Below are 16928 nucleotides of genomic sequence, written 5' to 3' on the forward strand. Positions count from 1 at the left end.
AAATATTCTTTTTCCATTTTACAGTTTATCAAGCTGACAACCTTAAGAATATACAAAAACTTTAAGGTAATATATATGTTGATAGTAGTCTCTTTATATCCATGCAAATCTTACCAAATTACATATTTGTGAGAACACTTTATTAAGTCCACTTATCCAAAATTAAAAAACTGAACCGTGAGTTATTACTTCATTATTGTAATAGCTTGCCATACCTCTTGAAGAATATGAGCTAAACGTGTTGTGTCAACATCATGATACATTTCTTCTTTTTCACAAATCTGGACCCAGCGACTCTCTATCTCATTGCGCTTCTGGAATAGTTCTTTTTCCATTTCTTCTTCTTGTATCTTCAAGTCACGCTCTGCTTGCTTGAAGCCCAGTGTGTGAAGAAGCTCTTGATGAGCTAAGCCTTTCACTCGTCCTTCAAGAGACAACTTACGTTTTCTGATTTCCTGCCCCACTGGACCACTAATAGCTACGGCACCAGACTCTGCTGCACTGACTACATACGCAGTACCATCAGCCTGACTGCCCTTCACTGAATGATGAAGAGTGTCTGTTTGACATGTAGCCTCAGATTGAGTTCCCTGACTCTTAGACACCTGCTCAAGCTCATATCTCAGCTGCTCTTTATCTGAATGTGTACAAAGGAACATTTACACTCAAAATCTTTTTCATCACCTTTCCTAGTTTAGAGTTTGATTGATATATATAATAAGGACTGGCAAATCTCTACCTGAACTTTATCTAACTCAAAAAAATATTCTCAATCCATGATCTTGATAATTATTTAACATTCACATGAAAATGACAAACTATAAAACAAGCATTTCTTTGAAGTGTGCTGAATGATGCTGCACGACATCTGTTTCAATGAAGGCATTGGCTGATTAAACCTGCATTGTCCTGTAACTTGTAACAATTGTCTTGTTAACGATTCATTGTTAACTTTCATAAACACTTTAGAAAAGATCGTTTCACAATTAAAAATAAAAATGCCCAAAGAAAAAATACAAAATGTTACCAACACAAACACAAGGCAAAACTTACATAGTGCAGCTTCCTGATCCAGCAGCTCCCGTTGTTTTTGTAGTGACTCCTGTGCCTCGTTTTCTTGTGTATGAAGACGTTCGACAAGACACTCAAGGCGAATTTTTTCTGCTTCCAGTTCCTGTCTGTGACGTTCATGTTCTGCCCACAATTGTTCCTCTTCTTCCTGTCTGGCCTCGTCCCTGTCAGTCACCTCAGCATGCAGTCTTGCAAGTTCTTTTCTACACAAAATGATCAGCAGAAGTTAATGTTTATGTATTTATATTTTCATATGGTCATATTTTCATATTTTATGTGCATATTTCATAATGCATGCATTGTTTCTTTAATGAAAGTAGGTAAAGACAAAAAGGAGGAGAAAATGAGTACAATGACCACAGAAATGCCATTAAGATTATGTATTTAAATAAGTGCATTTAACACACTAGTGACATTTAGTTTTTCTACTTGAATGAGTGCAATAAGCACAGAAATACCATTTAGCTTCTCTATTTAAATGAGTGCAGTGACCACATGTAGCTTTTTTTAGAAATGGTCATCAATTAAAAAAGAAAAACCAAAGCATACACAAAGCATATGACACTATGAGTGCTTACACATGTAGGTTTGCATATTTCTGTGTCTGTAGATACATAATACATTGATTTAAATGTTCTTAGTTGATATACTTAGTACAGAAGCTCTTTTTAACAGTGCTTCTTACTCATTTCTTGATTGTAAATATCATGATACCCCAGTTACCCTGATTGTTCATTTTAGGTTGTGTGTGTTGGTTACTATAAATCATATTTGTATTCCAAACTGTTCCTGCCTTTCAAAGCATCTATAAGATGAAAGTCACATATCCCATAACATTTTTCCTGTCTGTTTAGAGGCATTAAATTGATCACTAGCTCTTTCTAACGAGCTCAAATTCTGCTTCACACTTTTTTAAAAATAAAAAAGCCTTAAAACATTCATGTAACCATCTTGTTTGTGAAAAAGAGAAGGGGTAAAAAACTATGAATGTTGACTAACACAGTTTCAAACAATAAAATACAAACGATAAATACACTGTGCACTATATGCCAATGTAAATTGTATGTGCCTGTTCAAACATACATGAAGCTCTGATCAACAGAGAGTGAAATATGTTGACATAAAAATGGTTATAGAGAAATACCCTTTATTTATCAATACTCCTTAGATGGGGCAATGACAATATTTGATAGTAACTGATCTCTTCTTTAATGATCTTGATGAGGGATTATTAGATGTATCATCAAAATCTAGGAAGCCTACACTAGCATGATATCAACAATAGGTAGGATTAGTAACCACAAGAAACATAATATGTCAAACAACACTCATACACTAGTCAAAATAGGATATTTTAGACTCCCCCCCCCCCGTTGAACACCATTATCATTCTCTATAGTAAACAATCACTAGCATAGTTCAACTAAATTTTGTAAGTTTTATTTTCATAGCTAATGTATTTATTTCAAAAAAACCTTTAAGTTAAAATCTGGGCTGTAAGTTAAGCTTAAAATTTGATAATTATGACAAAGATATATAATTTATTTTCAAAAGGGAGAAACTGGGACACAAACAGTAAAAATGACATTGTCTATAAGTCCCTCAACCCCTTCACTTATGGTAAATATCTTGCAAGATCATTTACTATTATCCAGTCATTAGAAACCAACTAGGCAAATATATGTCAAGGCATTCTAAAGTAAATAAACAATGAAAGATTATTCCAATGTAGATTATCTCATTTACTTCTGATAATGTCAACGTTCAGCTCTCACCAGAACAAGGTACACTGAAGGTACGAAAATGTATTTGGGACCAAGCCACACAGAACACAGTTGAAGCTGAGCAGCCCAGATCAATAATGCTTTGTTGGAGCAACATGAGAAAGACCATTAACAACTGCAGAAAATGGTTTCAGCTGCATATATTAAATTATCCAGGAGCAGAAACACTTCAATAATTTTATGTCACACAGACCATGAGCATGCTAAACAAGCTGTCCTATGAACGACCAAAGGTTTATTGACAACCTGAACTGCTAGGTAGTCCTAACACACCTGAGGTTATTGCTTAGATGTTCAGAAATTCCTAGCTTGGAGCGGGTGCAAAATCAATATACTCTCACAGCTAAGACCAGCAGACTGGCAGAATGCAACTGCATGCATTCTGCTGGTTCCTTTAAAACATGTCTGTGAAAAGTAACTTTCACACAACAGATATCAAGTCTTCCAAACAAACTTATACACAAAAATGTTACTTTAATGTTTGCTAAAAGATTGGAAATTCCACCTGCATAAGTCTCTGACAAATGCTGATTAGAGAGAAAACACACCTGATTTTTTTTTTTTTTTGGTGCCAAAGGATCTATTACTACAGCCCCCAGTCTTATAAAATATTAATCTTATCATCAAAAAGTATTAAAAAACACAGTATTAAAAATTGTTAATTTAAAATAATAAATCATAAGAAGTTGTATTTTAAGTTGTTAGAAGCAGCCACCCCACCTCATAAAATATACAAGACACAAAGTAAAACAAACACCATCAAACAAGCAAAAAATTAAGCATGAAACTAAAGTTATGTAACAGGTATTGTTACTGTGTAGCAAAAAAAAAAAAAATATCACCATACAAAAAGCATGGAAAAACTTCAGGAGATAAAAGCCAGTCAGTAAGCTTGGTAATGCTATGCAAAGCATGCTTGATTATAAATATAAGAAAAGCTGGCTGAACTATTCTTCAATCTCTCAGGTAAGAAGTCATTAAAAAATCATAAAAAATTGGAGAGATGGATGACATGGCATCTCACCTGGCCTGCCGAATACGTTCAGCCTCTGTTGCATAGGTATGTTCCAGTTCCAAACTGGAAAAGTATGGCATGCACATGGTAAAACAACCCCCCACCTTTCTGACAGCAGGAACAATTAAGAAGTACATCTACAAATACAATTCACATGCAAATAACCAACAGCTAACCCACAAACATTGAAAACTGTGCATTAAATTGCTGAAAATGCACTTGGAAGCACAAACATTAAGCATATGATAACTCCTGTTGTTCGTTGTCACACTAAAAGTCAGTTTTTATTCTATCAGACTGTCAATAAAATAAATTGTTCATTAAATTTACAACAGAAAAAATAGTGTTTAAAACTCATCTATCATTCACATTTTGAATGTAAAAACCAGGATTTCCTGGATCTGTCTTGTTAATATTTTTGTACTGTTCAGTTAATTGATGTACTGCAAAATATGGATTGCTGAAGTGAGGTTTACTTTTTGTGCACTAAACGAAGCAAACGTGATGGTCCAAAAATTGCTGTCTATTGTGGTGGATTAATTTCATATTCTCTTGTATACGATGTCACCAGACTAACTAAACCAGCATAAATCATGAAAAAAGGATTTTTTTGCAAAACAAAGCAAAAAATATATTTCAAGTATTTCTGCTTTGTTGATGGGTGTTTTATTTATAGACCATGAAGTACCTCAGCCACAAATGTGAGGTAATGAACCATACAACTTTCTCTCTTTTTTTTCACAACTGTTTTCATTCTAGATGCACTTAAGGGTCAGAAGTAGTGACATTCTGTTAAAGGACTTACAGTAATTGTTAGTGGTAGCTAGTGGACTGAATACTTTAATTCTGAGAAACTCAAATACCAGATAATGTGAATTAAGAATTTTAAAATCTAGAAAAAGAATATTTTTTGCCATATGCTTGTTTAAAGAAAAACTTTACTTTCTTCCTTTCATAGTATAGAAAAAAATGAATAATTCATTGATTTGCCAAGTGACATTGCACAAGGGACATGTCTTGATAATGCCCGCCACTTACTCAACAAATTCCAAACAAACAAACCCACAGTCACTGACACCACTACTTGCACTATTATATGTACACTATTATATACACACTATTACATGAATACTATTATGAAAAATATGATTATAATACACTATTACCTGTACAGCCCAGAAATGAAATACAAAAGAAAAAGAACAGGAAAACTCCTCTCCTTGAGGTGCAATTACATGTGCATGCACAAGTGTGCACACACTCTCTCTCTCTCACATACATTAAACACTACTGACATTTCAGATTCACCACCAGTTGCGTGTGTAGACACAATGCAACACATATGCAACACTTGCACTACGAACATCACCCACTTTAAAGAGACACATTCAACATTTAGCCCTATGTCACAGCGGAGTTCAGGGAGGCTACTGCTTTGGCAAAGAAACTCCTTTTCAGGTGGAATGTTCTGACCATAGACCATAGATGTTTATGTCAAAGCAACAGTGTATACTGCATTTATGCAAAGAAAAATCCAGATATTAGCTTTGAATTATCAGAATAATAGACAATAAATGTGCAAATAATCTCATTTGAAAGATGGATAAGAACATTCCACTATTAGATAAAAATGACTAACATCTAAACTATGTGTTTCTTTTTTTCCTTCATTTATTTAATCTGATGATTAAAGCATATTCATTCTTTGGTGCATGCCTACAATGCAGTTATCAAAATATTACAACTTCAGTTATTTGGTACCTTTCAATATATCACTATCAAGTCATGAGTTGTGAAAATATAACTGCAGTGCAACCAGCTCAATGTCATTTCTGACAGTCATTAATGTGTGACATTGTTCTGGCAATAGTAAACCTTTGTAAACAGAGATACCAATAAAACATCTTCAGCAAGGAGTGATAAAAGAAACTGCACATCAAACAGAAACTAATAAAGAAACCTATATCTGGCACCCAGTAGCACTTCAGAGATAAGTTTAGTTTATTCCTTGTTGCTCCTTTGAGGAGCATAGGGCCGCAACTTCAGAGATAAACTAGCTATCATTTGTCCAGACAAGCGGTGATCCCTTCAGGATGATCTTGGTTTAATAAGGTGAGAGGGAAGAAGAGTAAGATGAGGAGAGGAGAGTGATTATGTTCATGTTTCAAAAACTAATGACAGTTAAAGTCTACATTTAATCTATTTAGATATTAAAGTACTAACCTTAAAGATAATATTCTGTGAGAATTTTACTTTTAACACTAGCTGATAGCAAAAAGCTTTTCAAAAAGTCTTTGACAAACAAAATTTGTCTATGACCATTAAAATTCAAACTCAATTGCATCCACATTAAAAACTTCTTTAAGTTATTTCAGAGGAGTTTCCCCATCAAAGAGATCCAGTCTGACTGACAAGAAGAGAAACAGACTGTGCCTAAGGCAGGGTACTTTGCCTCTATTTCAGCATTATGTGCTAAAGAAAAGTTTCTGCATAAAAAAAATAGCATGATAAAAAAATATGATGGGCAATATAACTGGTTTTTTTTCAACAAGGTTTAAACAGGTATTTAAATTAAACAACAAAAAAGGTAACCTAGTCAATTTAAACATTATATTTTTAAATTCTAGATGTAATTTTAAAATTAATGCCCTATATTTTAAATTATATTTTATATTTTAAAATTCTAGATGTAATTTTAAAATTAATGGCCTAATAAGCTCTAATAGTGAAAGCAGTATTTTACGACAGATCTTAAGAGAAATGAAAGTGTTATTCTGAAAATGCCAGCTGAAATTTTGAACCAGAAGCATACTATCACTAACAGTTAGTGGAACCTTATTCTAATGTAGCAACATATTATTCCATTCACCCCAAGACACATGGAAAACCCAGGCAAACTAAGCAAAACACCTAATTCATGGCTTATCACATACAGATGCCATCTAAAAAAACTGACATTTCATGTTCAGTCTCTCTCTTAAGAGCTGAAATTATAATAACTAAAAATTGTTTACCAGCTCAAACACCATAAAAAATAACGGAAAAAATATGCAAGCTAGGCAAAGACAAAAACGTGCTGTTAACATCTGTGTGTGAATTATTAAATGGCGGACCAGGATTGTGCATTAAGCCTGCAACTCACCAGATCTGGGCGGAGGCAAGCCTGAAGTTGGGATAAACAGGAGGAGAAGGACGTGGTTAGTTACAAGGACTTCCTGGGCATCACACACTACAAGGTGCGTAACTACCACCACCTAACATATTCTACTAAACCACACTATAGGAGTTCTTCACAAACCTACACTTTTAACTAAAACAGTCCTTCTTCCATGTCACTACAATCACTTCAAACTTTCCTACACTTTTCATTATCATACTTAATTTGCATCATAAGTTAATGGGTCATATTAAACAAAATTTGCGAATTTCCAGTCATAATATAACACGTTATACAGAATTTACTTCAAATAAAATGCATAGAATCCACATTAACTGTACTAACCAGATAATCTAAGCAAACTTTAACTTCAGTTGGCTTCATTAGTCCAGTTAATAACATTTTGTATCTGCAAATATCTATGAGTATTAAAATTGAAAAAAAAAGTTATCTGAAGGCATGCTGCTTTTCATGCATTAAAAATGCTATTTTTTTCTTTTGGAAATAGCCACAATGCATCCTTCATGCAAGCATATTGCAGATTTTGAAAATTGTATGTTCAAAAATGCATCACAATGTACCCTTAGTAACAAGTAGGGAGAAAAGCTAACGCAGATATTATATGTCAGTATCAAGTTGGGGGAAAAAAAAGGAACTGAAAAAAAAAATAAAATGAATGCGGCGTGGCATTTGAATTTTGCACAAAACTAACTTATGGCCAAAAAGGGACCTACTTTGGATTAAACATCAGTAGTGGAGCAACTCGTGTGACTTCTGTATCAGAAAGGGAGATCATGCTACTTGCTGATGAAAGTTCTCCATCTTGTAAACTCTAGAACAGAAATATATGCAATGAACATAAGTCAGAAACTGCTAAGTTATACCACACAGTCTAACTGAAAGTGGGAAGTTGTGCAAATAAATTGGGCAGCATTATATATTTTTTTTTTATCAAATGGATTTCCTTGTCAAGTCTAGTTTTTACACAGAAAATATATTGTAAGGAATTTTGACTGGCCAATGTTAACAAGTAAATAAGTTTTAAGTTTTGCTATCAACATGAAAAAGAAAAGCAGATGATGTGAGCTCTTGTGTCGATGGAGGAGGTATCAAATCCTAAGTTTTATTGTCTGCTGAAGGCAATGGGAGTGGAGACCAAGAGCTGTTATAAAGAAATATTAACAAAGCAATTTACACATGGTAAGTATATAACTGATATTAAGAATTCTTGTAAATAAATCTTCAAGCTGCAATGGCTTTGGATGTTGGCTTTTAAGGCCCCCTTCCATCCTCAGAGCCTATGTCAGCCAATATCCAGAATGCACTGAAATTCAAGTTAACAGCATACAAGTTTGATGTTTAGTTATATATTTATTTCTTTTTGGCAAAAATTGTTGACCTCCACTTTCATGGCTTACAGCCAATAAACTGAAAAGACAATTCTAACAGATCAATACAGATCAATACAGATCATTTAGTGCTTTTGTTCATCCATCAACGTGAAAGCTCAAATTATCTGCCCTTCCTTTTTGTGTTGATAGGGAAATCAGAAGTGCATTCAGCTAGTTAATGTGGAACATTTGTCTGCCAGCTAACAAGAGATATATATGTCTATGCTAACACAGCCTATGAAATAAAACAATCCTTTCCTTACCTCCACTGAACAATTTTAAACAAGAGAAATAAATCTCAATGTATTTGATTAAGAGCATAATCTGACATTCAACAAGGTTTACTTATTTTTTGGTTAGTTCGATTGTTTGCTTGGTTAGATCTTCAAACAGTTAATTTCACACTGCCAAAAAAAATTAAGCTTCAAAACCAGTTTGTTACTGTGAGGACCTCTGCTAATGAGTTATGCAGTGCACAGACATCTGACTGCCAAGAAAGTTTTCTTCAAACTATGATGTCTTCGGGCTGGTGAAAGCTAATGATGCCAAACAGAGGCTAACCCAAAATTAAGCTCAAACTAGCAGACAGGTTAGTAAAGCATAATAATATGTTATTAGATGGTCAGAAAAATCTACTGACATATTTTATTGAAACCCTTTTCAAACAGTAACGTGGAATGACCTAATTCCTAACTTCTGTCTGCAAATAATGAAAGTGATTAGAATAGCTGTTGCTGTAACAGTGAGTTTACTTTTGTGATGCTGGAGAAAATAAGCAAATGACTTCTTTCCAGAATGCAAGTGAGATTTGTTCAGGCTGAGAATTTATACCTTATAGTGAAATAATCCCAGTAGTTTGAAATCATTTTTGCATGAGGCAAGGTCTTTAACAAAACTTGTATAAATAAATACCAACACCTGTGCAAGCATTAGTAATTAGTCAAAACTGCCTTTATTTAATAACTCATGCTTACCCCACCCCATTTATGCTGAAATACAAATATTTTAAAAACATCCTTACAATTCTTTCCATATTAGAGAATCCTACACATAAAAAGTTAAACAGCTCTAAAATACATTTAGTATGTGTAAGATTAACAAAATAACTAATATAAGCTGTTAACAAGGAAGTAGTATTCTAAATGCTTGTGAAAACCACATGCAATGATTAAACATTTTGGTGAAAAGTTTTTTTAACAGGAAAGAAATAAAACGAAGCCAATGCCTTCTTCTTTTAATCTATAGCTCTCCCCCCTACATAAAAAAAAAAACCCACATGAAATTACACGGTGACTCAATATATGGCAATAATCATTTGTAAATAGAAAAGAGGAGCCATTTTTTAAAATCTATGTTTTGTTGTGCGTGCATGTGTGTGTGTGAGCACACAAAATTTACTTTTCCCCTCTCCCCATTTTGTTGGTCTATTATCTAAATTATACTTTACAGCATTTGAGTATTATTATATGACAAATGCAAAATATGCATAAAGAAACCCCACAAACCTTACGATGCTGCCTAAGTTTTGCAGCTTGTGCAGGATTGTTAAAACGGTAGGTATTTGTATTCCCAAATATCAACACATCACCTGCACAAGTTTCAGAGAGTAATATATTCTTTGTGATTAAATATATTTAACAATGGTATAAGTGATTTACCAACTTAATGCTTTATTTAGGACTCTAGAAATTCTAGCCTACAGTATATGCAACAATATTAAACCATTCACAGGGAACTTTTGTTGTAAATGAATTCATTGAAAACTCTTGTTGGAAATTTATCTTAAAGTAATATTAAAGAAAGAATTTTTCATGTCTGAAACTTGGAAATAACTACTGAAAGAAAGACAGATTTCTGAAAAAATCCCTTTATTAAATATATATATAATAAATGATAATTGTCTTATTGTTCCTTTCCTATTTTGTGTAATGAACTTTTTAAAATGCAAAGTCATCAACTTTTTGTGAAACATCAGCGTTAAGTTTGTTTTCTCTTTTCCTTACCTTGAGTGAGAATTGTGGGCTTGAAGACAACAATCCCATTGACTTTGCAAGGTGCTCCATGTCGAGGGTGCAATGTGACTTCTCCATGTTCATTGGTGATGAAGCAATGTTCAGCATGTATGCCAGTTCCATCCAGTACTGTCAACCACATACATAAACAGATTCAGTGTGTTTGATATAAAACTTTAAACAAACAAAAATGAAGTCACTCAAAAAATTAAAAAAATGAATATTATAAATGAAAAATTAACTACACATGCAAATAAACTAGCCCAATGGCGAATCTTGCCTAACAATTATTATTTTTCAACGAACCACCTTTAAATCAAACTTAAACAAATATTTGCACACTTAAAGAAATTTCTGTTAATTAGAGTAGCTCAATTTATACACTTAGGGTTTATGAAAAGCAACCAATATCTAATGCCTCTTATTATCTTGCTGTTAGTTCCCAGCGAGTAGTTTAATTTTATTAAACAGATTTGCTCAAACATGTATAATCACAAAACTATGTTTATATGGCTGCTGAGCAAGAAACTCTGAACTTAGAAGAGTTAAATATGCTGGGACTAAGCAGTCTTTGAACAGATGGGGTTATGAATATGCACAATATTGGTGTTGTTATGCTCAAAATAACAATAAAAAAGAAGTTCTTACCAATATCTTGTTCCTGCCTGGCATCTTCTCTACCTATTAGCGTCTTGCCCTCCTGGCAATGGCAGAAATGTTTCAGTATTGTATCTCAATGCTTATATGAACATTTAATTCCTCAGAGAAAACTCTCAACTTCTACCCTCCAAATAACCTGTTGTGCCTATGATAGGAGTTTCAGGAAAAAAAATCTAAGGAAATTTCACCCCAACTTTTAACTTCAAGGTGACAAAAATTTACATTGACTGGTTGGTTTGGCAAGATTTCACCCTGTGGAAGAAGTGGAGGGCAGGATCAGAGAGGAATGATGGAAGTGGAAAGAAACCAAAGAAGCCCATTATTTCCAGTTCTGTGATCAGGTGCCACATCCTTAAGAAATAGTGTGCCCTGAGATGAGATCTGAACCAAAAAGCTGACAAACCTCACTGCAGTTATGACAGCAAGTGTTCTACCAATGCCCTCATGGATCCCCATAAAATTTACATCAAGGAAGGGATTAGAAATTAATTGTGGTTCCAGAACTTTTTCCAAGTGACAAATTATAAAACAGAACAGAAATTACTGTAAGCATTAAGGCCTACCCACCTTTAAATGAAAAATGATGACTCCAGTACTCAGAATATCTTCATCCATGCCAATCAGGTGAGGGAGCTGCGAGTCAATAATAATTCCATAGGAACTCGATCGACGACCCTGTAATCCTCGGATCGACAGGTCACTGTCCTAAGTTATAAAGACAAAATCATTCAAAACATGATCAACATCTATTCTAGTCTTTTGCTGCTATTGCAGTTTATAAAGTATAGTCAAACAAGTACCAACCTTTATCAAACTGTGTGCCTCACTCCACTTATCCAGCCATGTCTGTGTCAGATGGTTAGCCTAGGAGTAATATTTACTCTTATCAACATCACAAATCTTCTGGTCATAATATCTTAAAATCATAAAAAGATCTTAATTTACCATCCATGATCTATTTTTCGCATTAGAAAACAGAAAGGTATATATCCAGTCAATATATATACCTTCTGGCAAAATTCACTTACCATAGCTTCATTTTCCTTTAATTTTTCTGTAATAATATCACCAGAATTTTGTTCAGGAAGGGATGCTCCTGCCTGCATATAAAATTTTAACAAAATTCAGTTTCCAGAGACTTTGAAGCTTAACAGATGTATAACAAATTGATATTCCCTCTTAAGTTCTATCAAAGACTAATATAAATAATGCTTTTGTAGCACCGTTTTATTATTCAAGCTGTCCTTGGTCTGATACTGATTTTCATATTTCCAAGCTCTCAGAAATCTGGTATTAAACTGTCATGCATCAAACAGATAAAACGATAAAAAAAACCCACAAAACAATCAAATGAAGTTTCTCGAGCAAGCCATGAAGCAATCTAAAAGTTATTCATCATACAACAAATTAAAACACTTTTTTTAAACAGATGAATTTCAGTCACATTAAATTCTCTTTTAACAAAAGAGACAAAGAATTTGTTTTGTTTTCTCTACATGCTGTAAAATTGTCCCTTAGGTAAAATGTATGTATATGCAAAAAATCTAAATGATGCATTATTTTTGTAAGGTACATCAATAATGAAAATAGAACAACGCCAAATACTGAGTACTTTTCACTTTCTATGATAGAAAATTTTTTAAATTACACATATTATAACTAAGAGATTAAAAGAACTCTTAATGTTAACCTCATATATGCATGTTAAGATGTATATTATATATATACACACACACACATGCAAAACAGGAAAGCAGCTTTCTTGCGTTCATGCATACCTCATCCTCAGCATCAGATGAATAATTCAAAAACCTTTCCATATGGGGAAGCAGGCAGAGAAGCTCACTAACGTGCTGAGGACCATGCTGCAACACATGCATGTTTTCCTCATGTTTTCTAATTTCTAAATTCACCCCAACTCCATGCAGTGCACATGTATGGGCATGTACCTTAACACTGCACACATGCTTTTTGAGACACATCATTCAAAAAGAAGCAAAAGCACAGCTGAAAATCATGTTTCAGTCTAACTTGGGGAGGGGATTGCAGAACATTAAAAGCATCAGCTTAAAAAATTGCTTGTCACCTGGATACTATTTTTCATTTCTATGTCCAAGCTAAATATTTTTGAAATGCTGAATGCAAAGTCACAACAAAGACATGCTTCATCTTTTCTCACACATGAAAACAGAACACGCTAGTGTCTAGAATCCATTGCTAGAGTGATACTAAAAGCAATCTAGTCATTCCCAAGTTTCTACAATACATATATCTTCTGTTGTTCATGTAAATAAAGGGACACGTTTTTATATGTTTTGAGAGCTTGTATATGGAAGATTCTCACTTAAAATATTATATAATGACACAAAAGAAATTTATGATGGGAAATACATATGTATACACTTGCATGTATATACATACACAACATGCACAAATGCAACAAAGACCGCAAACAACATTCAAGACATGCAAAAGGCATCTGAATTCTGGCAGATGAACACATTTAAAAGCACACATTTAACTAAAATAAAAAAACAAAAATATAAAATGGTTAATCATTATAATGGGACTAAGAATATATGTTCTATGTTTTAAATGTGTAATCAAAGAATCAAATTAAGACCTTTTTTATAAAAAGTTTGGAAATTTAAGTCACTGTTCTGGCACTGTAAGGGTAAATGCCAAAAATGTCTGCTGCTTTTATCTGAACCACAAGGCATCAACAGCCAAAGGCCATACTCATAACAAAAAATAACATAACTGAACCAATGCTATCTTACCATCCTTGCTGATGCCAACATCTGCTTCAATTTTTCAATCTCCTCTCTCAACTGGCGAATTAGTGCTACATTAGCGTCCTGCAAAAAAAAAGAATAAATAAAAATAAATGTATCTTTTATGTGACATACCAATAATTTGGGGTTATAGATTACACCTAATTAGGTTTCAATGATTCCTGTTTTCTTTTGAAATTTTTGTCTAGATGGAAGCTTGATACTTGTAACCCTGGAATTTCTATCCTTAAGTATTAATCGTGACTGCAAAATGACTTCTTACTCATTCTCCCTCATTGGTATAATAAAAAAAATGCTAGTTTCTTTCTGTTTTTTTTTTTTAACTTTTACTCACTTTTCTTTTACTAAGCTTGTAGTTTTCTATTATTGTATTGCTACAGATCAATATAATTCCTAATAGAGTAATAAGTGCTGAAAATAATGACCTCGTTGATTCTTGGCTTATTGATGATGCTCTTTGCTCGTTGTGCATAGCGCAATGTGCTGATGGTCTCATTGTAGTAATTACCAGCTGGTGTTACAGCTGAAAAGAAAATCTTAAAAACATGACTTCTTATCTAAAAAAAAGGAAAAGCACAAAATAAAAAAGCAGCAGAACAATGTATATAATGATTACAGAACTATCTAAATAATTGAAAAATATTTCTAATGTTATTTTGAGCATCATGAGCACAGAATACATATATCTCATGCTTTCTACAAAAAACATGTAAAGTTTTAACCAGAATTTTAAAAAATTCTCTTCATGTATGCATTTTCTAGGTCCTGAAGGTTACAGGGGCAAGTGTAAATGCCTTACTTGCAATCATCAGTGTCTTTGAGTTTCCACCTAGACTATCTTTCAAGAGCCAGGTGAGAACAGAGTCACGGTAGGGTATGTAGGGTGGCCGTGACTTTCGCAGTCCTGCCAGTGGCGATCCTAGCTGACCATCCGCAGAACCAGCAAATGTCTGATTTGATGAAATTGTCTCACTGCTCCAAGTTAGTAGTGAGGTTTCAGCTGAACCAGAAATGAAGAGCTAATTAACTTAAATTTAACAGTAATGTTGATAGAAAAATTAAGTCTACAGAGTTTCCTAATAAAAATCAATATACACACGTCACTATTTAAAAAGTAATATGGATGGATAAATCAAACAGGAGTTAGGGCTTGTCCTCATGCAAATCAATCTATGTAAATCATATGCAACAAAAGAGAAAATCACAGCTGCTCAGGCTTTTAAGTACAGAATAAACACTCTAAAATACAATTACCTATGGAGATTAGAAAGGTTTCTCAGTTTCATTATTTATTCAGACAACTTTGCTTATTCTAATCACTTTACAGATGCACATTCCACTAACATACCCAGAGCTTTGATGACATTGCCAAGAGTAACAAGAGATTTATTGATGTTTGCACCCTCTGTGATGCGCCCTTTGTATTCAGCATGGTAGCTGGGATCAGCACGCTCACTGTAACAAAATTTGTCTTTTGATAATTTCTTTTACCAGGAATGGTTATGAACAAGTCAACTGAAAAATGGCAGCTGCTAAAGTTAAAGGATTTTCATAACATAGTATTAAAGTTTCAAGATTTATCTCTACTATCATGAAGATATCCATCATCAAGCCAAATAACATTTTATTTAACAATCTTACTTTTGCTACCTTTTCATTTCATCATGCAACAGCAATAAAAAATAATAATAATGAGACTGATATAAACAGCTTGAAACCAAAATGTTCATGATGATCCTTGTAAAATCTTTCTTATCAGATTCCTGCCTTTTCTTTCACAGGGTACATTATCCAGACACTAAAGGCAAAGGGAAACTTAAAAAGTATAAATTTTATTATGTAAAGGATCACATTAATAATTAAGACATATAATTTAAGAGTTTAAAAATACAGTCTTGTTATTCATTTATCACTTGCAATTCCATTTTTAGTTTTCAAACATTTTCATTTTGTGATATAAATCAATAACCATCCCTAGACTAAAGAAGCAATGGAGAGTTTTAATTAACACTTTATTAACAGCTTCTCCAACTATAATTCAACAGGGTGGGAAGGCATACGACTCAACGATCTGCCAAGTATATAGTCAACCGCCAGAAACACATCAGTTAGCTTTAGACATGTGGTGAGGGCTATAGATGGCTGGATCTCACGAACAAGTAAGGTTTATCACATTTGTTTATCACATTTGGCAGAGTCTGCTGTCAGACGGACCTCAAATGCTGCGTAACAGCGGCGCTAGTGTTGCGTGCGAACAGGTGCCATTGATATCTTGATCTCCGCGTCTTGGCAAACAGACTCGAACATCGTGATCTTTGATGTCCTATGTTAAGGCCGCAGTGCCTATCTTAATGAAACGGGAAAATAGCTTACCGAGGACTTAAATGGAAAAGAATGGTTTATAAAAAGTTGGATGAAACATGTCACGGTTACCAAAAGAGAACGCATGTCACCACCACACTGATCTCTCACAGAGGTGTCGTCTGCTGGTCGGCATGTAATCACATTTCCGGTCAGACGGCGCTGATCGCCCCTCAAGACTAGTCGGCAGTCCGGTTCTACAGTTCGGCTGACCGAAATTAATGCGGTTGCTCAAACCCTCCCCCAACCCCACAAAAGACTAAAGAGCTAAAAAAATTGTTTGAAGTGTTCCAAATACGACCATAAAGGTCTGTCTGTGTGAGTGTAAGAGAGAGACTGTGGCGTAGGAACCGGCGGCTGCCCTCTTTCCCCCCAGAAAATAAGGAAATTGAGGCAAGAATGTAAACGTTCACTGTCAACGTGAAGTTCCCACCCCTCCCCAAAGCCGATCATCTTCCTACGCTGCTGTGTGTGTGAGAGAGAAAGATTTCCATTTAAAGAAATCGGCAATCTCGCAGTCAACCTCCAAGACGACAGCAAAATCTCTCGCACTCTGTCAATGGAGCTTTCACAAGCCGCACGCTGTCACAAAAGGCCAAAGACTAACGGGTACCTACCAAACTTATCTGTCTTACTGAAGTACGTCTCACTACACCCTTACTCTCCCTCTCCAGTTCAGAGA

At 34.2% G+C, this 16928-nt stretch overlaps 1 protein-coding gene across 9 annotated transcripts in view; it reads right to left on the reverse strand.

Annotated features, from left to right (window-relative positions):
• Nucleotides 1–16928, reverse strand: part of LOC112570365 — a 68649-nt gene that overhangs the window by 35080 nt on the left and 16641 nt on the right. For 3 of the 9 annotated variants that reach the window (XM_025248767.1, XM_025248775.1, XM_025248766.1), the window contains exons 11-27: nucleotides 15234–15340; nucleotides 14685–14885; nucleotides 14311–14408; nucleotides 13871–13948; nucleotides 12869–12955; nucleotides 12119–12190; nucleotides 11895–11954; nucleotides 11658–11795; nucleotides 11079–11130; nucleotides 10422–10559; nucleotides 9924–10006; nucleotides 9393–9407; nucleotides 7762–7859; nucleotides 7013–7033; nucleotides 3880–3933; nucleotides 1054–1274; nucleotides 216–637 (exon numbers count right to left, since the gene is read on the reverse strand). In XM_025248767.1, the coding sequence (XP_025104552.1) occupies nucleotides 216–637; nucleotides 1054–1274; nucleotides 3880–3933; nucleotides 7013–7033; nucleotides 7762–7859; nucleotides 9393–9407; nucleotides 9924–10006; nucleotides 10422–10559; nucleotides 11079–11130; nucleotides 11658–11795; nucleotides 11895–11954; nucleotides 12119–12190; nucleotides 12869–12955; nucleotides 13871–13948; nucleotides 14311–14408; nucleotides 14685–14885; nucleotides 15234–15340 (1945 nt within the window). The remainder of the gene's footprint in view (nucleotides 1–215; nucleotides 638–1053; nucleotides 1275–3879; nucleotides 3934–7012; nucleotides 7034–7761; nucleotides 7860–9392; nucleotides 9408–9923; nucleotides 10007–10421; nucleotides 10560–11078; nucleotides 11131–11657; nucleotides 11796–11894; nucleotides 11955–12118; nucleotides 12191–12868; nucleotides 12956–13870; nucleotides 13949–14310; nucleotides 14409–14684; nucleotides 14886–15233; nucleotides 15341–16928) is intronic. The other 6 variants (XM_025248773.1, XM_025248768.1, XM_025248769.1 and 3 more) reach the window with 6 other exon arrangements.

This window comes from Pomacea canaliculata, linkage group LG8 (genome assembly GCF_003073045.1).
Source record: "Pomacea canaliculata isolate SZHN2017 linkage group LG8, ASM307304v1, whole genome shotgun sequence".
Taxonomy (NCBI): Eukaryota; Metazoa; Mollusca; class Gastropoda; order Architaenioglossa; family Ampullariidae; genus Pomacea; species Pomacea canaliculata.